Source organism: Neodiprion lecontei, chromosome 6 (assembly GCF_021901455.1).
Source record: "Neodiprion lecontei isolate iyNeoLeco1 chromosome 6, iyNeoLeco1.1, whole genome shotgun sequence".
NCBI classification, from domain to species: Eukaryota; Metazoa; Arthropoda; class Insecta; order Hymenoptera; family Diprionidae; genus Neodiprion; species Neodiprion lecontei.
The window spans coordinates 5,313,442-5,335,905 of record NC_060265.1 but is presented as its reverse complement, the minus strand read 5'-3'; the positions used below and the strand labels follow the sequence as shown (position 1 = coordinate 5,335,905).

Below are 22,464 nucleotides of genomic sequence, written 5' to 3'. Positions count from 1 at the left end.
GCGAGTCTGTTTTATGCACACAAGTAAAAAAATATTAAGCTATTCTTTTCAACTAGTCAAATGTTTCGATAGCCTGACAAATCGGGCCAATTTTTCATGTTTTGTTTATAACACAGACCGATACCTGCTAATAGAAACAGCTTATCGCTTCGATTACGTTGGAAGCAACTTATCTTAGCAGTTATGTTGGAATTATCTATTATTGTTGTTTCTAGTAGTTTTGCATAAGGTCCAAAATAATGCTTAATTAATGACGTTAAATCAGGTATGTATTCCACATGGATCAGATAGTGTTGAAGCATCTTTTATGTGTATATAATGACCTTGCTTGCATGCAGTCCACAAGTGCAAAACTTTCGTGTTTGTAGAGTTATGAGGCGTACATATGATGGCACTACGGTGCAAGATTTGCGAGGCTATCGCGTGTCGATTTTTACATTACTTTACATTAATCAAGCAAATTTCATACACATTTTAGGAATGTTTATTCATATTCATAATTTGCGTATGCATTACACTTCTTGGGACAAATTTGTTTTTCTATAAATTGTAAATTTGCCCCACGAATTGTTAATTTCTGAGGTAAAGTAAAGTTTGGTAAAATAAATTTTTTTGTAAGAACATTTGGAGATGTACATCAATTAAATTTCCTGCTTTTTCATCATCATTCTCACCATTTTCCATTGCTACAAATAGTACCGTCGATGGTGCTTTATTATTATTCTACTCGACCAACTTTTAATGCAGATTCTGGAGTCAGAGTATTTGCCTGGTTTGAAATTAATTCAAGGCGGCAAAGCACGGAGAGGGTGCCAAAACTGTAGGCCTGCAGAGGCAGCTTGAGCAAGCGGTTCGCGAAAGGTGAAATTAAGAAATTCCTCATGCACTGTAATTGTAATTAAGTTGGCCGAGAGATATTACGTTACGAAGACAACCCGCAGATTTTTCCCGTGAGGTTCCTTGCGATTGTTTTTGAGCCCGTGGAATCCTAGGGAATGGAGCGAGAGATGCTTGTGGTATTCGAACGGAAAATAGTCCATGCGTGAATCCCACGAATTCTTTTGCATTAGGCTCTAGTTTTTTATCTCCGCGTGTCGTTGACGTTTGTACGGTTGCACACTATTATCACGTTATTACTCGTGTTATTACCGAACAGTGAAAGGTACTTAGGTAATTTTCTATTAATGCTTTGTTTCTGTCCTGTGATTGAATTCAGTATATGCATGTACTGTAATCCCGTTGATTAACGACTGCTGCGAGTTACCGCGGGTGAGTTTATTTTACTTGCGAACGGTGAAGAAAAACTCATCGACTTCCACGTTACAAACAATGCGACAATAGTTTACATATCGTGATAGGATAGCCTTTTGTTTTGCATTTTTTTGCTTGTTTAGTAATTTTCTTTACCAGGAACATAATTTTTTTTCTCACTATTTATGTAGATGCATAACAGGAAACGCAAACACCGCAGTGGAAATCCTTCCAGACGGAGAGAAGAGTGCGAGCCGCAGAGAACTGAAAGGTTAAATTACACCTGTTTAAAAAATCTCACCGTTGACTTATATTCGTCGTAAAAACGAAAATTATTTTACGAATCTAATTCAACAATCCTCCTAAATTCAATAGCTCACTCTTATTCTTATATTGCAACTTTTCTTCCGGATCAGGTTAGGTTTGCCCCAGGCTCGGCCAGGGCTAAACTAGGTTAGGTGAGGGTAAGCTAAGTTGAACTATTTAAAAATTCCCATTATTTGAATAGAGATTTACGAAATTTGTCCTCACCGGTTTTCGCACATTTTTTTCATTTTATTACTGCGTCTTTTAATCCATATTCCTGAGTCTTAAGCAAATTCTCTGAACTAATCGAGATGTATATTTTTATTAAATTCGTTACACGTATACTACATTTTTGGGACTGTGGTATAAAATGGGTAGACGAGAATATGTGTTCAATTATCTTTCACGCTAAATCGATTTTTCAAGTACAGGGGAAATGGGGATACGTTCCCTGGGCCGTGTGATAGGCTTTGCTTTTATTGTAAATGTGGAACTATCATGGTTCCTTATTCTTAAATTTACTATTTTACTGCCATAGCCCCGAGCATAACACTGGCGCTAAGTACTCGTTTCTTCTTTACCAGTGATTTCTTTTTTTTCTTCGCAGTTCTTGGCCGCACACTAAGCTGAACTTCATCTGAACTAGAACTGTCTGTTGTGGGGTCAATCATTAACTTTTGTTTTGTTTTGGGCATGCTGGTAGCGGCGGTAACAACTAGACCTCCTTTACGGAATTTTCGTTTAGATTCAGATTTGTGCTTAGCTTCTGGTTTCGGTAGCTTTGCAATCCCGAACAATCTTAGGGAATCTATTTTATCTGCCCTTGTCGATATCGCGTTACTCTCTGCTCCAATCGTGTTCATATTCACAGTCTTTTGGCGTCTTAGCCGTGTCCTTTTCTTTTTAATTGGCTTTGGGACTTCTTCCTCATCTACATGGATTGGTAGAATGTTGATTACCTTTGCCTGCTTTTTCAGCAATTTTTTCTTTACTTTTCTTGACTCTCCGTTCGTTTTCTGAGTATAGTCTAATGCCTCTAATTTTTTTGAGCAAGATCTGAAATTTATTGGATTTTAGCCTTAAAAAGGTCCATTGTTATTTCATGCTTACAACAACCTGTTTTCTTACTTTAGCAGAGTTTCGCTATCGGTTTGATAGGCCAAGGCCAGGCTCGATGCTCCCCAGCCATTAGAACTTTGAATGAATGGATTTCCTCTATCTTCTTTGTATTGGCTCCTCATTGGAACGCCCGTCCAAAGTTGCTGACGCAAAGAGGCCATTTTTATTTGAACATCCTGATGCTTTGAGAATATAGGAGACAGGTGTCTCGATGTTCTGAAACAATAGAGAAACAAGATGTTACCTAATGAATTTATAACCGATTGACCTTTCTTTGACTTTTGGTAATTTGAAATGAAAACTTGCTTTGGCTGAGGCAGATAACGTGGCTGCTGTCTTGATTTGTGAGTTGTCTTTGCCGGAGGTAATTCCTCTCCTAAAGACAGACTGTGAGGCCTTATTATCGATGGTAATGGTAAATAGTCTTTGCGAGAATCTTTCCTATAATCTTCATCTTTTTCTGATATATCAGACCTTTCCATTAAATTAGAGCGACTCTCTACAATTCAAAAGACAAGTGAATTATCATACTGGAATTCATCATATTTCAGGTTTTTGTATACCTTGCGGAAGCCTGGAGGTTGCTATAGATGATTCCAAATAATACTCATCTCCTGACTCACTGACATCGTATAAATCACTTCCTGGATCGGTAATCGGTACGTCCATAACAGCTCTTTGAGTCTGTAACACAAATATGGCACGGGAAGCGAGTGTGAGCAAATATTCATCTACGTTTTAGTTTTTTCAGTCAAATTTTGTACCAATATTTTCTTTTTGACTTGAGAGTTCTTTTCCAAAAATTTTTTCCTCGCTCCATTTCTTATTTTTCCATTGCCTTTGGCTCTTGGTAGTATTGGCGACGGCGGTGGAACAGATAGGTATGGGTAACTGTCATCCGTATCTCGTTTTGATTCTTCGTCAGCCCTTTCTCGTCTATCGTCTTGCGATGAGCTATCGGATGTATCGCCCTCATCGCTTTTATTTTCACAAGTAGAGAAATTCCAAGAAATATTAGTGAAATGTGTAATCAGCATTAAAAAAAGAAATTTATTCTAATCAACGTACCTAGAGTAATCGGTTAGATTGATATTTGTTGGTTCATCAGCGCTTGATCCTTCCTTCATAAGTCTTGCAAGAATTTTATTTCGTAGTCGTTCCTACATTGACATTCAATTTCATCCTGCAAGTTGAAGCATGCCCGAAATTATTCTAGATATTTTCGATTTTGTAAGAAGATGTTACAACAAATGTATTTCCGCAAAGTTTCATTATTTTGAGTACTGCAAGTTCAGCTTACCCAAAAATTTCCACGCAGCATCAAACATAATCAGAATTACAATTCTAATAAATATAGTTATGACTACTATGAAATACAAGAACTGAGATTGCTTGAAACCTCACCTTCGTAGGATCTTCGTCGGAGAAATCCAGTAGGGTTTCACAAAAAGCTTTACCAATTTGTTCGTAATCTTGTGTCGAAAAGTGCGTATCAGCTCTGGAGCCAATTTTAGAACCACTCAAGGAAGCCTCCATGGTATAACTGTTTTGAACACCCATTAGCCAGACAACTACTCTCCCTGTGCCTTCTTTTCCCTTTTCAATATGGAATTTGCAATTCTCAAATGAAAACTGAAACAGGTTGAATTCTCAAATGAAAACCAACACCTCAGTGTTTCATTCACTTGTATGATCCGGTAGACTACTCACTTTATCAGCAGCATTCTTGTGTAACATTAAAGGAAAAACTTGTTCTGACAGTTTTCCACCAGATCCACCCCTTTTACTTTCACAACCATAAATGAATATGTTGTGTCTCCTTGAGTGCGCGTGTAAATCGCAGTATATTGCAATACCGCATTCCTCCATCAATCTGTCGTTGCATGCATAATTATTAGGTATATGACGAAAACTCAAAGCTATATTATCAATGTTGAATTGGCTACATTTTTTGTGCTTATTTTTCCTCGTCTCTTTCCTTGTGCCTTACCTGCGAATCATGAGTTTGGTATGCCATACCGAAGGATAACTCTCTCGCATTACAGTTCTGTATTGTCGATTCAAGTCCTTCCCAGACAAAGAGCATCTGTTATTCCCAACTATAACTCCATCCGGATTTAGCATTGGTACCAACTTGAAGATAAATCGTTCCCGCAATTCCTGTAAAATTGTATCAATAATCAGTACATTACTTTTCTACGATGAGATTTCTGAAGAAATTTCATCGGAAAGTATTTAACTTTAGCCTGATTAGAATCCCCGGTCAGAAAGTCAATAATTCCTTTCATCATCCAACTCGATGGTGTTTCCCCAGGATGTACACGTGCAGTTATAACAACACCTTTTTTCTTTCTTCCGTCATCATTGAACATTGGCGCGGTTATAGTTAGATAGTAGACATTGTTTCCTGCCAGACTTCGACACAACAATCTGAGTTTGGTGTACTTGGTTTTGGCAGGGTCATTGATAATTGAACCCAGATATTCCTGAAAGAAATTAGACTCACGTTAGTTCATTGTTAGTTTTTCTTGTTCGATTAATAATTTCTGAATGAACGTTACATAAGTTGATAAATTGCGCAATACTGATATTCCAGTGGTCACAAACATTTGAATATTGCCGATTCACTCATTACCTGAAGATCTGTGTATGTATATGGGTAACAATGAGCTAAGTACACAGTGTCCTGGTCGTGCGGGAAAGACAGATTAAATGTCAACGTATGTTTCTCTTTCTCTTCGTCGCTAAAACAAATCCAAATGAATAAAAATGTTCAATTTGAAAAAAATTATAATTTAATTACTTACGAGGAATCGTTCTTGTAGTAGGTGATGTTGTCGCCGCACCTTCTCCACCCGACAGCGTGCAACGATGCATCTTTGGTAGAGTATAGCAGAGGCTTTAGTCCTTCATTATACAAACTATCTTCTTTACAAAAATTTACAATGGACAACCTGTTGTTAACAATAGATTGAAAGTATCGGATTCATCTGTTTGTAAATGTTTTTTGTACACACCTATTCTTGTCTGTAATGAGATTACAACTGACCTGTATATTGTCCTACTTTTGGTGTTTGATATTCTAAAATAATACCATTGCATGTGTCTTTGAGTATAAAGATCCTTCCTCAAGTGAAGTTGATAGTAAGTGTCCGTTATTTTAATGACCTTGCCCAAGTTTCCAGATTCAAATCTCGATTCAAATTTTAGGTCCGAATTACAGTTAGCGAAATTATTTGCTACAGAGTTATCTAGGCAATTCAAATTTGTGTTTGATGCACTTGTTATTGGCTCCTGTATAAAAATGGTCCCGCCGATACATGATCTGCTGAACTGTAACATGCAATTCAGCTTTGTCTAATATTGCCAATGGTTTTGAATTTTATCTTCTTCGATAAAAAAGAATCATTAGCAGAATTAGTTGATACGTACATAATTTGTGGCACTCATAGGGCAGTATCGAAAAATGACTGTTCCGGATTCCTCTCCAATTGGTTTTGGCTTTGGTTCTTTTCCACTCGGCACATAATATGGTTCTGGTGTAGCCGGAAAATATTCTATATGGCGTATCCTCTCCTGTATTACCTAATATCACTCTAACTTTAATAAGTTTCAAATAATGAAAATTAAGAAAGCTAGAAGATCTTACTTGACACTCTGTCGGCCATCTCGCTTCTTGTGTTATACCATCGATGCCAGAATGGGCATCTGGTATAGTTGGAAAGGCTTCTTTGGAGTCTCGGTATCTCGCAACACTTGCAGACAAATTCAAAGCAGTTTCTATATCTCTTCTCGTAATGCCGAGACGACCTTGTAGGCATTGGCTTGTGATGTAACTGTCTGCGAATAAGACCCTATTGATTAACAAAATTTGATAAATTTAAATGAATAAACCTTATTGCTAGAACTAGTGTCTAACGCAATTTGTCTGTATGTTTATTCTAACTTTATCAGTGCTATTATTATTGTATTGCTATAGATTATTGTATTCCCACTTGAAGGATCACTGTATTATTTTGCTCATTCATTTAGGCTTGTATAGGAAATGCTTCATTGATCATAGATAAAGGTTTAAACACACACATCAGATTGTAAGTGGATCACAGTCACGCTCGCAAAAAGTTGAGGCGCACTGTCTAATTGTTGTAATTAAGTTTGATATATATTAGCATTCTCTGGTTCATAATAGTTAGAACTGTAAAAATAGTAAATAAAATATTTACATGTTAATCCCATTATTTCGATTGCTTATTTTTTTCTAATAAAATAATACTTTTACGTGCCAGTTTTGAATTGTCAAACTAATCGTAAGGTTCTGTTTCATAATGAAAAGCATGAATTTGACTAATATAATGATACGTTTTTTGTGCTTTATGTGTGGCTAACGTTGAGGTTGCAGGCAACATGTTTGTGACAAATGAATCTAAGCAAGATAGAATTGCAATACAGAGATTTTGATTAATTTAACAGCTACTAACGGCAAATAATGAATATAAAAGATAACAGATGAGGTCATTCGTTGAAACATGTTTCTCCAGTTTTGTTTTTCTAACATATGAATGTGGAACTACAAACAAATTTATTTGGCTTCTAAAAACTATTTCTAGTTGAAAATAAGTTTGTGTTCTCATTGCCATTCCGTAGAATATTCACCAATTCTTTCTGTACGTTCGGATACCAATTCGCAATAGTCCGGCATTGTGTTTTTAACTTCGAATGATGCGGTGTTATGTAACGATGCTGAAAAATGGACATACACTCTCTACCTTTTCTGTTCTATAATACTTGGATGAAAAATAGCCATTTATAAGTTGGTGATACTGACTTGACTTTATCTTGATAAACAAGCTTTCGCATTACGCAATTAAACTCACTTGGAATTGGGTGAATTGGAAATAGAGCTGCTTGAAGTTCTTTCACTCTGCTGTTTACAGCGAAATCCATTTCTCAGCGCTTCGACGCCAAACAATTTGAACAACTTGACTAACATTATAATTTCTTCATTTATCATTATTGGTCCTTGGCCTTTTCAATTTAATGTGCCATTCACTATACATACATTTCCAACTATCAATGCACCAGTCTAAATTTTAAATCTAGGGCCTGTAGTTTTGGTGAAATGTTCTTTTTTTTTCAGTAAGCGTTACACATTATATCATTTTGTAACTAGTATAAAACATTACAGCCTATGTAGCGTACTGCTTTGTTTATTTTGGTAATAATAGACAGTCATTCTTGAAAAAATTTTTACTGGGGTCTACAGGACAGCAGAATTGATCTGTTTCTTAAATCATTTCTGATGATTGTTAAGTAGATGTTATAAGGATTTTATTATTTAGTATTTAAATATGATTGCGTCATCAGTAGTTTTTAGCTTTTAACATTATCACACGCAGCTTCTTGTACGAATTATTTTACAAAAATAAAAAAAGATTCCTTTATAAATAATCGCAGTTTTTGTTCCACATAGCCGTTGCTCTTTCACTTTGCACCTGGGCTTCCAAGCTGCAAGTTAACTCTTGGCTAGTAGATTGACCTGTGTATAACTATTCCCTAACAACCATCAAAGCAGGGGGTGGAGCCAATGGTTGCTTGGAGGGTTGCTTGCATTGGTATCTGTTATATGTACAAGGCGATGCAGAGAAATATTGATATTTGAACGGTCTACTTTGATTAGGTTTTGATCTATTTAGGTCTCGCATTACCTTAGGTGAGTATGATTGCGTGAGGTAACGTGCCTTTGCTTGTGTGAGGTGAAGAAATGAATTTTTTCTAACTTGTATACAACTTTATCTAAATCAAACGACCTTCAGATGCATTTTGCTGATGGTGTTAAATTACTTGCAAATTCTAGAAGCGTTATTTTCTATCTATTACACTCGCATACCGATATTATTCTAGTACCAGTTACCGTCAGGTTCTTCTTTTTCGCCTATCAAACCTCCTTACTTTCGAGCTTTTTCTTCACAGTACTAGTCTGTTCTGATATCTTTCTGAATCAGAAAGGGTTCAATTTACATGTATATGGCATAAAATTATAACAGGTGTTCCGCGTACACACACACAGTTTGTTGACTATCTCCTACGTCAGCACGCTGGAATATGAGGCGATATAGATTTCAAACTTCAAAGGAATTTTAAATATTCCATTAATGGATCATGATTGATGGCTGCTACTAATAACATTGCTGCGTCAGATAATCTGCTCCACTGACGTCAGTTTCAAGCAAGTTAACAATTTTACCAAAAAATGAATCACAACAGACTAACATTGATTTATTCCTATTCTTCCTTTTCTGCCTGAGTCACGTTAATTTGCACGTTTTAAGTCAGGCAATTGTAATCATCAGTTGATATTTTTTGAAATGGTCTATCCCATTATATTGAAAACTACAAAACTAAAGTGGAATGGTGATATTTGAGAAAGGTGAAAATATTAATGAAATCTGTTTTCTATCTAGCATTCCTGTGTAAGTTCTAAAGTATTGATCAATCAAATTCATTATAGCACGAGCTAATGTGCAGGCAGATTCTCCTGGCATTGTAGATTTATGAAAAGAGTCGGAATTATAATTACAGTCGAACTGCTTATTAGATATAGCTAGCATTTACTTGAGGAGATTTGTTTACATTTCTTAACGATATTTCAGTTTTTTTATATATACGTAGAAGCCTATCCCGGATTTATTGATTGATTTAATTCATCGTTATTCTACATTATGTGGTATCTAGGTTTTGAAAACTCCAATTTCACATTGCAGTGCTGAACGTATAAAATTTATCAAAGGGACTAATACTTGGAATATGGGGCGAACTGTGACAGTAGCAGCTTGCACGCTGAACCAATGGGCGATGGACTTTGATGGGAACCTAAGAAGGATATTTCAAAGTATACAGCAAGCCAAGGAGATGGGAGCAACTTATAGAAGCGGTCCAGAGCTTGAAATATGGTAAACTAATGAATATTTGTCAAAGAAATGAAAATAAAAAAGCAATTTGCGGTACCTCAAACCTTTTCTCACAGTGGTTATAGTTGCGAGGATCACTTTTATGAATCAGACACGCTGTTGCATAGCTGGGAAGTATTAGCCGAGCTTCTAAAATCACCAATATGCGAGGATATATTGATCGATGTTGGGATGCCTGTTATGCACAAGAATGTGAATTATAATTGCAGAGTAGCTTTCATAAATAAAAAGATCTTACTGATTAGACCAAAAATGAGAATGTGCGAAGATGGGAATTACAGAGAATCAAGATGGTTTTCTGCTTGGACTAAGGTAAGTGAAATTATGGCAATGGTCAAAAGATGCGCCTAATCGGAGAAAAAAATGAAAAGAAAAAATTTCCTGTAATAATTTGCAGGAGCGTATGGTTGAGGATTATTTTTTACCTAGAATGATATCAGCTATAACTGACCAATCGATAGTACCTTTTGGTGACGCTATCATTTCGACCAAGGATACATGCATAGGTTTTGAGATATGCGAAGAGTTGTGGAATCCGAGCAGCAATCATATACCGATGAGTCTGGATGGCGTTGAAATAATTGTTAATGGTAACAAATTGTAGAGGTCTGTGTCCATTTTCAATCTGTTAAAAAAAATGTCATTATTGCAGGAAGTGGGTCACATTTTGAACTACGGAAGGCTTACGTTACCGTCGATCTAGTGAAAGCAGCTACCTTCAAGGCTGGCGGGTGCTACATATTCAGTAACTTGCGCGGATGTGACGGTGCTCGGATTTATTTCAACGGTGGTTCGAGTATTACTTTGAATGGTAAAATATTGAATCGTGGAAAAGAGTTTGCCCTCCAGGATGTTGAAGTAACGGTAGCGACGCTTGATTTGGAAGATATAAGGCAAGCTGGAGTGAGCTTTTGATGTAGAATGTGTAGAAGATATGAAAAGGTCATCTTTAAAAAAAACAATAGTCTTAAAATGGTTTTTTCGCCGCAGGTCTTATCGAAACAATATCAGGTCTCGAACACACTTAGCTGCGAGAGCTCAACCTTACCCTCGGGTTAAGGTTGACTATGCATTAACATCTGACGGTGTAATTTCAAACCGTCCAACTATTCCAATTAGTTGTGATTATTATTCAATGGAGGAAAATGAGTCGTCGAGGTGGAGGTATCACACCCCAGAAGAAGAAATCTCTCTGGCTCCGGCTTGCTGGTTGTGGGATTATTTGAGGTTTGATATATAAATCGTAACATCATTAAGGGTCACAAAATGATTTAATGCATACCTTGTTATCTTACAGGCGATCTTGTCAGGGAGGTTTTTTCTTACCTCTCAGTGGCGGTGTAGATTCAACCGCTGTTGCGTGTTTGGTTTATTCGATGTGCGACATGATCGTCAGCTCTGTCAGCAAAGGCGGCAAGTTATTTGTCTGATACAGTATCTGGGAAAATTTGGAGACTCGCGGAACTTTCGCAATCCCAGGTGTATCCTAATTTGTACAATTAATTATAGATTCCCAAGTTCTTTCGGATATAAGAAAAATCGTGGGTGATGGTGAATACGTTCCCACTGATCCGAAGCAGTTATGTAACGTTATTCTGTTCACTTGCTACATGGCTACAGAAAATTCTTCAATTGAAACAAAGACGCGAGCTGCTGAACTGGCCAGTCAAATCGGCGCGTATCATCACGGTATTGTTATTGATACAGCAGTCTCTGCAGTTCTTGGCATATTTCAACAAGTTACCAAATTGACGCCAAGATTTAAAGTGCACGGTGGCTCGCCAAGGGAAAGCTTGGCACTCCAAAATATTCAGGCAATGTTTAATTAAACACTTACAGTCAATATCTTAATAAACAATTAGTACGAAAACAATTTGACCCATTGTCAGTGAACATTAACTCGAAATGAATGAATTGTGCAGGCTCGCTTACGAATGGTTATTGCCTATCTGTTTGCGCAACTGATGTTATGGGTTAGAGGGAGACCTGGTGGGCTTTTGGTATTGGGAAGTGGTAATGTAGACGAGGCTTTGAGGGGCTACTTTACTAAATATGACTGCAGTAGTGCGGACGTCAATCCAATTGGAGGGGTAACAAAGACTGATCTGAAGAAGTTTCTCATCTACTTTAGGTAAGAGAATTAACGGATTCGCGAATGACCCAGAAATATTGGAAAAACTTTATTCTAATGTAAAAAAAAATATTGAATTTCGTGTCTACAAGTTGTAGGAATATTTCAGAAAGAAACATAACATGCACACCCTGGACGCAATATTGGATGCTCCACCTACAGCCGAATTGGAGCCTTTACAACACGGTCAGTTGGCTCAATTGGACGAAATCGATATGGGAATGACGTACAAAGAGCTCGGGGCTTTCGGAAAATTGAGAAAGCAAAATTGTGCAGGTCCATTTTCTATGTTCTGCAAATTGTTACATATGTGGGAGGATTGTACTCCTAAAGAGGTGATTAATTGATTGAGTTTTTTCGAACAAAGATTTAAAATTGTTGCAACATTTCTATGTTTCTACGATTACATTCTCTTAATCGTAGATTGCCGATAAAGTGAAACATTTTTATCGCTGTTACGCGATAAATCGGCACAAGATGACCGTCCTTACGCCATCATGCCACGCCGAAACGTATAGTCCCGACGATAATCGGTTTGACCATCGGCCTTTCCTTTACAATCACACTTGGAAGTGGCAGTTTAAGGCGATCGATGACCAGGTGAGTTTATTACAAGACGGAAAAACGCTTCGAAGTTCTTCAGCCGTCGAAGGAGTTGCTAAGAGGCAACGGGGAACGGTTGGCATGGAAAATCAGATGCAATCTCATTGTTCGCGTGTCAATAGTAAGAGATATACTTTCGTGGTAAATGATATTCGTGTTCGGGTAGCATACAAATTGGCTTTTAGATTTGAGTAGATATTATTACGAAACGCTCTCACAACGTTTTTGAAGTGCACTTTTTAGTTTTTCACAAAGTTTAACTGAAATCTGATTGTAACAACTACTCAGAGAAAACTTTTTGGCTGAACACGTAAATGAGACTAATTCTTCTACTTCATTCATTCTCATTTTCTTGTGAATAACATGAGGATATTAATCTAGGTACTACGAGCGAATGGGTCCGAACCAACTTAAGTGAAAGTACGTACGTACTTTACAGTAATTGAGTACAAGCATTTGCTTTTTTCTCATACACTTTGCACATCGTCATCACTATCAAACGATATTTTGCTCGTTTTTTATTTGTTTGGCTTCGCTAATTACCCGTGTGAGTTGTGAGATAATAGAACTGAAATGTTGTATTACTTCTAATGTTTCTATTATAATTAATCTACCGGAAACTATGATAATGATGAATAAGAATTCTCGACCTCGTATATAATCTATTATAGAATCTTGGTGATCGGTCAATTAAGTAAACGTATTTTTAGTTAACGTTTCGACCCGGATATGGGCCCTCCTCAGAACGATTTATTTATTTAACTGTCAAGAACAACAAAAAATTTTTTTTTAAATAATAATACTAGAAGTACAATCGGACATTAAATATTGTAGATGTAATACTCTTAGGGCTATTATATATTATTGGTTAGTGAGAACAATTTGATTAATTGAAAAAAGAAAGGCTTAAAGTGTTATTTACATTTTTTTAAAAGTAAGTGGACAAAGATGTAGTCGAATCCACAATTTACAATTAGTGGAGACAATGTTCTTTGAGTGACGGTAGTCAATGTCAATCTTCTAGTTATTTTACATGTAGGAGTTAATAGTTGGAAGTCATTAATTAAAAAGATTAAAGAACTATGTTTCTTCACAGTCAATATGTCATTGTGTTAAAAGGTTTTAAAGAAGGTCTTTTTAGCAGTAAAATTAATTTGCAAAGTATCCAAGAAGTGGAGCTAGGCTCTTTATGACTATGTCTATGTATATAAATAGATCACACTCTTAATATTTTAAACCGATATCATCCACGATTACAATTTACTATCGAAATAGAAGAAAATGACGCCATCAATTTCTTAGATGTATTGCTGATACACAACAACAATAATATCAAAACAGATTGGTTCCACAAAAAAACCTGGTCTCAAAGATATTTGAATTTTAATTCTCACCATCCAATGTCCTACAAAATAGGTCACACCAATTCCGTTAATCTTCGACAAGATGTTGAACATTTAAGTAATATTTACAAACCTCTAATCTCCGCCCACACAACAAATATTGTTTAACCTTAACTAGATACACAAAATTTTTGTCCCCATAACACAGTTTTTCTACATAATTTTTTTTCACAAAATGTTTTTGTTTTTCTGTATAATTGTTTATATTAGGTTCACCTTCACTCTGGATCATATTTGTTTCTCCCATCAGTCGTTATTCACCTGTTGACCCAATCGGTTCAACCGATAATAATTTTTGTTAGACATGAGGAACATAGTCATAAAGAGCCTAGCTCCACTTCTTGGACACTTTGCAAATTAACATTGAACTCAAAGAACATTGTCTCCACTAATTGTAAATTGTGAATTCGACTACATCTTTGTCCACTTACTTTTAAAAAAAGGTAAATAACGCTTTAAGCCTTTCTTTTTCCAATTAATCAAATTGTTCTCACTAACCAATAATATATAATAGCCCTAAGAGTATTACATCTACAATATTTAATGTCCGATTGTACTTCTAGTATTATTATTTAAGAAAAAATTTTTTGTTGTTCTTGACAGTTAAATAAATAAATCGTTCTGAGGAGGGCCCATATCCGGGTCGAAACGTTAACTAAGAATACGTTTACTTAATTGACCGATCACCAAGATTCTATAATAGATAAACTATGATAATACATGTTTTCCATCTCGATTACAGCTCAGACGAATAGGCTCTGATGATAAGACGCACCGGGCACAAAATAACGAACCCAGTGTTTCAGCAAAGTCTACTCTTCCTCCTATTCGACTTAATACAACGAGTAAGTAAAACTCAAAATTCGCCTTATCAAACATTTTCCATTGTTTTTCTGAATTAGATAGTTGAAAATTTCGTTTGTTGCATAAATGCTCGATTCACTTTCAACTCAACGAATGGACGATCGTTAAATAAACATGAATTACTTTGACAGACGATTGAAAATTACTCATTAAAGATTGACGAATATTTTTTTTCAGACAAAACCCATCACGGTGTTGTGGTTTAATAATAATCTTATGTCTATCATACACGATACCTTCTGATATATAAATACGTATATCGGTAAGCGTACCCTTACAAAATGTAGGAACTGATCGGAATGATATGAGTTTCCGTCCCATGTGAATTCTTAAGGATACTCATACAGACAGTTGGTTTTAGAGGCAAAAATAAAAAAAATAAAATAAGTTTACCATGATTATTTTCATACCGAAATGTATTGAAAGTACAGATTTTATAAATAAATTATGTATGTTTCCTTAATTTTAAATACCAACACTGTGTGGACCAAAGGTTTCTAATATGCTTAAATTAAGATTTTTTTTATTATCTCTTTAACTTCTACATACAGAATGCATAACCACGTTCGAGACAGACCTTTCAACGTGCGTAGATTAATAATCACGACGTTCTGCAATATATTCATACACATTTCTATAATGTGCTTATGAATAGCTCTATCTTCGTTCGAATCTTTTGCGGAAATGATTCTATTAAAAGTTAACGACGATAAATATAATATTATTATCATATATGAAACAATACTGGATGTAAATTAAATAATAGATTATATTTCAGTAAATACGATTATAACTTGAGTATTTCTAAGACTTAAAAATGGATTACGAATTTTCATCCTATTGTACAAAAAAATATCTGTCACAAGGTACAATTTGTCTATATTAATATTCAGACGAAAAAAAAAAATGGTTTACAAGGCGAGAGTTATTCTTTCCAAACGTTTAACTTAGATTATGTATATACATTTTTCGAACGCGGCTCGCTTGAACAAAATGGACTAACACGGACGAGAGACAAGAGTGAGGTTTTCACCAATCTCTGAATACCGAAATCTGTGGAACAGTTTTATTAATTATGTACATTATAAATATGTACAGTAACGTTGTTCGATCGATTCTTCCTATCATTAATGTTTTTCATTTTCTCTTTCATGAAATTTTTCGTCTCTGTACCCTAAAACCTTGTTTTGATCGTTCTTTGATCGGCTATAGTTACTCCTAATATTTATCAAATATATAGGTAATATAATGGATGGACTTTAGCACCTTCTTCGAGAGTAACATTACTTATTCTTCGTCCGCTGTTGCATATTGAGTTTCTTTTTGCTTTTTCATATTTTCAACTACTATCCATATTGCTGTATATAATCAATTGGTAAAGTACCTTAAAACATTTGCACCTTGTTCGCCTGTGTATAGTGTTTAGGTACTTTAACTCTATACGGTTTACCTATTGATACTGTAATTTGTGCGCGGTGTGCGTTATGTTCACTGTTTATACGTCTTCTCAGTGTGATGTGTGTATTTAACTCTAAATCTACCACCAAATTGCACAAATCCCCGTTTCGACTATGTGATAGCGATTATTCTATGCATGTGATGAATTAAGAAACAAAAGTATTGAATAAACGAAAAAATGAAAAAACAAATTGTGATAATTATGTCATAAATGAAGATGCGAGGAATGATCAAGGTTGATACTCGTTTTATTTTTTTTTTATCGTCAAATCAATGTCAAATTACACGGACATACTAGTAGTGTTAAATAATTTCAAATGAGAGTTTTGGATGAGGACGAATGAAACTGTTATTATAGATAGGCTTATTATTATAGATAATGATTTAAATTAAAAAAATTGTTTACAGCTGTAATTCATGCCTGAACTGTACAATAAAGTCTTCTAAGATGCAATAGCCACGGCAAATTATTACATATGCGGTGCTGCAAAAGATCTGCGACGTCGTTACTTTACGCAACGAGAAAATCATCATGATAGTCTCTCGTTTACATCAATTCCTGGAGACGAAAGTCGAGATCTTTTGCCCCCCGCCCGTCAAGTCGGAAAGCAACGTAACTCTCCAAAATCACATCGAGTCTCGTTCAAAAGTCTCTTTATCAGTTCATTTGCACATTGATAGAATAATATAAAAAAATTAAAACAAATGTGAAATAAGCATTCCTGAAACGTTGAATCCGAGTTTACAGGCACTTCAGCTATGCTGTTGTCGTATTTTCATATACGATTAACTTACTATAGTCCTGAATAATCATTAATTATAATTAAAGTTAAATACTGCCGCTAAAAGTTACCTTAAAATTAAATAAAAGGCCTACTGCCTGCCCATTTCACGCCCCGCATCAAGAGATGGAAAATAAGAAACACGATTTTTGCATACGACTCACTCCCTTTCCCTCAAAACGCGGCCGTGAAATATGCCGGCGTTAGACTCAGGTCATCATATGTGTCCCAACGATGGCCTTGCGCTTTTTGAAAACCCAGAAACGACCGTCATTTGCAGAACTAGTCGATTTTCAGATTTTAAAAATTCTGCCAGCCATCGGGCCGCACCTCCACCTAACTCCCCTAATTTTTCTTCATTTGTTCCCCCTTCTCCGCTTTCTCTATACGCACCTCTCTGATTTCTCAGACTTGGACTTACGTGCGAACTTGCAGCAGCATGTTAGCGAAGTTGCTATTTGTGAACTTGAAGTGACGTTTGTCGTAGAACTTTAGGAGAGCCGGACTATACGGGTGCTTGTCTTTAAGGTGTAGGTAGTGGACTTCCGGTTCTTGCGTCGTGTGGCCGCACTCCTCGCAGACGTACACCTGTTAGATTTTTTTGATTCAACATCGGAACTGATACATATTTGTTTTTATTTTTATGCCAGATATTATTAAAATAAAAGACAGCTCAAGAAATTCTTTCGTTTTCATTGTGAAGTCATACTGCAGGTTGAAGTCTCAGCCTTCCTTGCAACGAAATTATTGACCGTAACCCCTTAATCCTCGAGGACACCCAACTCACCTTAGTGCGGCGTTCTTTGTAGGCGTACTGATGCTGAACACCGTGGACCTTGAGACAGTGACTCTCTAGAGAACAACGCTGGGTAAAGCTCTTCTCGCAAAGATTGCACTTGTAAGGTCGGACGCCTGTGTGCGTTCTGGTGTGCCTTTTAAGGTCGAAGGTGTCGTTGAATCCCTTTCCGCAAAATGTGCAGAGGTAGCGTTTCACATCGCTGTGACATTTCATGTGGCGGTTAAGGAGTCTCTGAAGACTGAAGTTTTTGCTGCATACGCGGCAGGTGAATCTGTTTGGATCGTCGTCCTGAAGTAGATTGAGTAAATGATTATCAGTAACCGATGTTTTGGGGATCCGTTCGCGGGATTACAGCGAAATCCTCGACTATTGACTTACTTTGCCAGGTGCTGGGCGCGCGGTTTTTTCTTCTTCACGAGTCGCCGCCGCTTGCCGCTGACCTTCGACCGCTAATGGATTTTTAATACCGTGTCCACCGTTTACAAATTCAAGCTGTACATCGCCCGGAAGTCCCAACTGTAATCAAAAAATGCAGAGACATTTTTCTTAGCGGAATTTCAAAACCGAAATACGTGGCCCAGCGCGGTCGGTAAAGCACTCAAGATGATTGGCATTGCATATAGGTGATCCATCGTAAACAGGGTTCGAAGTGTGTATGAGATACTTTTTCACGAAATCAATATCAACCAACGTTTCCTACATTATCAAATTAGGAAACAGTTCATCGACTCGTGGCCGTACTAATTTCGATAACGGATACCGCTGTAAAATCGTCATTACGCTAGCGTTAAAATGATCCTCATCATGAGGGTGTCCAATGTTTTTTGAAAAATCTCATCACGGTGTTATCGTATACCGACGAAATAAATCGGTAGAACATTACTACAGCACTTACGTTAGCATTCATCGATGTCGTTTGACCGTTGACGTCTTTAGCTACCAGGTGTTTGTACATGATATACCTACATAGTTCATATTGTTTAATTCTTTACGACAGATCATGGACACTACGTCTTAGCGAATCTGCCGTGCCCTATTATCAAAGATTAATAATACCTATACAGCTGGTACCCCAGAGTGTTCGCTGAGATAACTTCCGCATTTGGAAAACGGTCTTCAATTTTCTCCTGCCAAAAATTCAAACCGTACCAGGATACTTGGTGAGTTAACGTATCTTTTCGCGAATAGGGAATTTACTACGTATGCGTTTGCCTCTATCGATCCAGGGTGCTTACCCGCTGCTGAAGGACGTTGACGCGCTGTGGTAGCGGGGGATCTCCGACCGGGGAGGTATGTTTGGAATTGGAGATTGCGGAAGTTGCACTCACGCTGGCGGTGACACTGGCCGGGCTGGGTACTTGGCCATGGTCCATCATGGTGCTGGGCGATGACACGCTGGCCGAGGCGGTGTCGAGGGAGCAGCTAGCGGCTCCGGGGCTGGGCAGACTGCCACCGGCACTACTGGCCGAGTCGAGGTCAAGACCTGAAAGCATGACAAGTTCGTGCGACAAAACCGTACATGAGAACGAATACCGAAGGGCAAAGAATTTTTTTCATCGCGCGATCGGGCATTTACCACTTCCGGTGAAACTGAGACCAGGACTGAGAAGACTCTGATGATGGTGTTGATGGGGCGAGGACGAGGCACCCTGCTGTTGAAGTTGGACCTGAATCTGTAGCTGCTGAAGTTGGGGCTCGTTCGACTGTTGCTGGTTTATGTGGAGAGCCAGTTCTGGGCGTTCTTTGGGAAGAGTTTGATAGCTGGATTCGCCGGGAGGATAGTTGAGGGTGGATGGTATCTTCGAGGTGCCGTTGAAGTGCTGAGTCGTGGTGTAGTTCCTGCAATAAAACAGAGAATCGCTAAGTTTCTTGTCGTACGTTCGAATCTTGGCGTTACCGAATCCAGGTGTCGTCGGTTTCTCGGTGTTTTCCTCTTACCTGGAGGCGTCGAATCCTCTGGCGAGGGCGATATTGTGCTCCGGAAATGGATCGACGCTGGGCTCGACTGGGGTCGATATCTGCCCGTCCTGACCTATCGTGCTCCCGGAGGAGGGTGGCGAGTGAAGCGAGTCGTCCAGAAGGTCGTTGCCGCCCTCGTTGGCTGGCAACCTCGGCAAAAATAGGTCAGCCGCATCGCCCAGGCTCTCGAGGAGGGCCGTGTGATCCGACGGCGAAGGGAAGTTGGTCAGGTTCGCCGTGAAATGTAGGGGATCCACCACCGCTCCGGTCACTACGTCCACTATCATCCCCGTGTCGTTAACGTCGTAGGCGCCGTACTGCCCGGACAAAAGGTCACCGGGCTGAATCTTGTACGCCGAGAAGTCCTCCTCCTCTTTCAAGGTCAGTCCGTACGAGGCGCAGACGTTCTGGAGCAATGAGTACTGTTTTCCCTCTTGCGCACCGTACTGGTTTTGTCCACCGAGGTCCTGCTGACCGGTGTCGCACTCCATTCCCACCGCTGGCGATGGTGTGAGGTAGTTGTTTCCTGAAATCGTCACGAAATGAATCATGAAGCATACAACGGGCTACGCGAGTCTCGAGAAGTGGAATGATCGGCACATGTCTCATCGCATTCGCGCGGACCACAAGTCTTTTATACGTACCTTGTGTATTTCCGGCACTGCCATTGTACTGGTTGGCAAAATTGGCGAGGTTGTTGCCGCCCTTGAGGGATTCGTAAAACGGCGGCAAGGATCCGGTCGGCGGTGAGCTGGGTCCGTAATTGCCGCGACCCCCGTTTCCTCCTGGATTCATTCCACCGCCCCCGGCTCCACCGCCGACTCCTCCGCCAACGCCACCACCACCCCCCAAGGAGGATCCGCCGCCTCCGCCGCCCCCGCCACCGCCGCCCGAGAAGCTTACGCTGCCACCCGATGATCCGCCCCCGGAGGAGCCGGAGTTTTGGCCACTCGAGCCGCCGCTTCCGGTACCGGAAGAATTCCTCCCGTGACCGGCGGCCACGTGAACAACCTGCACGACCTGACTGGTGTTCGACAAACGCATCGCCAAAAGCGGCCGTGCGATCGAGTTCCCGATCCAGCTGGCTTTCGCTCCGTCTCTGCCGCGCTCCTCCTCGACCTCGCCCTTCCTCTTCGGCACCGCGTAGTCTATCGGCTGTTCTTGTTCCGGTTCCCGTGTCCTCGGCACCTCGAGATTCGTCTCTTCACGTCGCGGTGTTTGCGCCTGGGGCGGGACCCTCCGAATCACAGAGACTCTAGTCGGCGGCTCGACGTGCGGTGTTTTCGGGGGTGTCTGAGCCGGTGGAAGTGTGATTTTTTCGGCAGTTGGTAGCTGCTCGGTGGGAGCAATCGGAGGGCTGCTGTACTCCTTGCGTTCGGCTCGTGTGAGCACGTGGCCCCGGCTTCCGTATGGCACATCGCCGCCGAGTATGCTGGAGATGAACCGTCGCGGAAGGGTGTTCGTCGGCGTCGACGGTCTTCCCGACGCAGGCGGCAGCGGTGGAGGAGGAGACCCAACCGGACTCGTGCTGCGCAGCGATTCTGGAGTAGTTGCTCGGTCGTCCTCTGACCTGTCGCGATCTGAAACATAGATAAGAGACCCGGTTCAGCATACACCTTCGTTTCAATATTACATCGCTCCCTCCCTCTCCCCACCACTCTCTCCATCACTATCTCTCTTCATGTCAGAGCGTCGGTTTGAGCTGGGACGTCGACGTCACTGCCGCGCGCGACGGTTTCTCGTCGGTAAAACTCCGTTTCTCCGTGCAGATAGGCTGACGGATGAATTCAATTTCAATTTCAATTCTAATTACAATTTCAGAACACTTTGCCAACTTTCCATCACGGTTTAAGCATGCGTGCAGATGTATACCTGTATCATGCAGAATGACGTGCAAACTGAAACCCGCGAAACAGAAATACCGGATTATAGTATGTAGATACAGGCGTGATACGCAAATCGCTGTATGTGTGCGCTGCGCACTTATTCATGAATTCGTTTCTTCCTCGAACCCGACACTTGATTTATTTATTTATTTATTTATTTATACCTTTCTTTTTTCTATTTTTCTCTCATCTCGCCTCTGTCTCTCGGCTATGACCAGCTCGTAACTGACCCCCGGATCAACTCGAGAAGGTCGCTATCCAACGCCCATCTGACCGTGCCTTATACCTGTATTGTTTTTTGGCGCGTCGGAAACGGGTTCAGCGTATTTCTCCTCTTCCTTTTTTTCATCTCACTCTCCCTCTCTTACCTAACGTTTCATCTGCAGTATGCTAAACCGTTGCATCGTGACGCGATTCCGTGTATAATTTAGCCAAGATTAAGTCGTCGTCCCGGAGAACATGCTAATTTACATCATATAATTCGGTTTGATGCCGAGTATTTTTGATTTTTGTTTATTTTTTCTTACTTCCATACACACACCTATACGTATATGCAATAACGACGCGTTGCCGAGATTCTTGAACTCTCGGAACGCTGGACTGTACATACATATATTTCGAAGCTGTATTAATCGGTTGACCTTTACGACGGCTCAGCCGCACAGTTTACTGTTGTATTACACATATATAATATTTGATGCGTCCGATAAAGTGATTAATTTTCAACGAAACAGCTTAAATTTTCCCACAATTCAAAGAATAAAGAAATTCAAATTTAAAAAATCGATTACTTATTCTTGCCTGCAAATTACCACCTGTTCTCCAAACGCACTGAATATGCAACCGCATGCCGCAGCATCGCCCAAAAGGAGTCGCGAACGAGACTGTGCAGCGGGTACCGGTCAGACCGGTAGGAGAAAAAAAAAAAATAAAAA

General features: G+C 39.2%; 3 protein-coding genes across 10 annotated transcripts in view; 1 reads left to right on the top strand and 2 right to left on the bottom strand.

Moving 5' to 3' along the window:
- Positions 1 to 1,162: 1,162 nt before the first annotated feature.
- LOC107222424 (glutamine-dependent NAD(+) synthetase) lies at positions 1,163 to 16,274 on the top strand. Of its 4 annotated transcripts, none has more exons than XM_046743384.1 (14): positions 1,163 to 1,269; positions 1,443 to 1,522; positions 9,438 to 9,626; positions 9,701 to 9,956; positions 10,042 to 10,234; positions 10,297 to 10,537; positions 10,635 to 10,871; positions 10,942 to 11,057; positions 11,154 to 11,458; positions 11,567 to 11,775; positions 11,885 to 12,110; positions 12,199 to 12,375; positions 14,524 to 14,626; positions 14,823 to 16,274. In XM_046743384.1, exons 2-14 carry the CDS (start codon positions 1,443 to 1,445, stop codon positions 14,849 to 14,851), a joined length of 2,361 nt encoding a protein of 786 aa, XP_046599340.1. In that variant the 5' UTR covers positions 1,163 to 1,269; the 3' UTR covers positions 14,852 to 16,274. The 4 variants fall into 4 exon arrangements, with proteins under 4 accessions (XP_046599340.1, XP_046599342.1, XP_015517276.2 ...); XM_046743386.1 differs by lacking the exon at positions 14,823 to 16,274 and adding an exon at positions 12,760 to 12,798; XM_046743385.1 differs by lacking the exons at positions 1,163 to 1,269; positions 1,443 to 1,522 and adding exons at positions 5,125 to 5,396; positions 5,502 to 5,558.
- On the bottom strand, positions 1,861 to 7,779 carry LOC107222409 (cytosolic carboxypeptidase 2). Its single transcript, XM_015661769.2, has 16 exons — positions 7,551 to 7,779; positions 6,326 to 6,516; positions 6,109 to 6,261; positions 5,726 to 6,009; positions 5,484 to 5,630; positions 5,312 to 5,420; positions 4,917 to 5,162; positions 4,667 to 4,836; positions 4,387 to 4,549; positions 4,081 to 4,308; positions 3,745 to 3,836; positions 3,441 to 3,654; positions 3,240 to 3,360; positions 2,983 to 3,175; positions 2,686 to 2,892; positions 1,861 to 2,613 (listed from the first exon to the last, which is right to left on the bottom strand). The coding sequence occupies exons 1-16, from the start codon at positions 7,618 to 7,620 to the stop codon at positions 2,079 to 2,081; spliced, it is 3,123 nt and encodes a 1,040-aa protein (XP_015517255.2). The 5' UTR covers positions 7,621 to 7,779; the 3' UTR covers positions 1,861 to 2,078.
- Positions 16,275 to 16,555: 281 nt separating the features above from the next.
- LOC107222422 (transcriptional regulator ovo) overlaps positions 16,556 to 22,464 on the bottom strand; it is a 64,587-nt gene continuing 58,678 nt past the window's right edge. For 2 of the 5 annotated variants that reach the window (XM_015661784.2, XM_015661786.2), the window contains 7 exons: positions 20,288 to 21,223; positions 19,623 to 20,169; positions 19,261 to 19,544; positions 18,920 to 19,167; positions 18,063 to 18,200; positions 17,673 to 17,972; positions 16,556 to 17,473 (listed from right to left, as the gene is read on the bottom strand). In XM_015661784.2, the coding sequence (XP_015517270.2) occupies positions 17,303 to 17,473; positions 17,673 to 17,972; positions 18,063 to 18,200; positions 18,920 to 19,167; positions 19,261 to 19,544; positions 19,623 to 20,169; positions 20,288 to 21,223 (2,624 nt within the window). In that variant the 3' untranslated portion in view covers positions 16,556 to 17,302. The remainder of the gene's footprint in view (positions 17,474 to 17,672; positions 17,973 to 18,062; positions 18,201 to 18,919; positions 19,168 to 19,260; positions 19,545 to 19,622; positions 20,170 to 20,287; positions 21,224 to 22,464) is intronic. The other 3 variants (XM_015661785.2, XM_015661787.2, XM_015661788.2) reach the window with 2 other exon arrangements.

Bases quoted from the DNA above. Each gene is read 5' to 3' on its own strand.
- LOC107222424 (XM_046743384.1), top strand. From the start codon at position 1,443: ATGCATAACAGGAAACGCAAACACCGCAGTGGAAATCCTTCCAGACGG. The intron at 9,957-10,041 runs GTAAGTGAAATT...AATAATTTGCAG, and splicing joins GGTTTTCTGCTTGGACTAAG to GAGCGTATGGTTGAGGATTA. The intron at 14,627-14,822 runs GTAAGTAAAACT...ATTTTTTTTCAG, and splicing joins TATTCGACTTAATACAACGA to ACAAAACCCATCACGGTGTT.
- LOC107222409 (XM_015661769.2), bottom strand. From the start codon at position 7,620: ATGGATTTCGCTGTAAACAGCAGAGTGAAAGAACTTCAAGCAGCTCTA. The intron at 6,517-7,550 runs GTGAGTTTAATT...TCTTATTCGCAG, and splicing joins TCCAATTCACCCAATTCCAA to ACAGTTACATCACAAGCCAA. The intron at 4,550-4,666 runs GTAAGGCACAAG...ATGCAACGACAG, and splicing joins ACCAAACTCATGATTCGCAG to ATTGATGGAGGAATGCGGTA.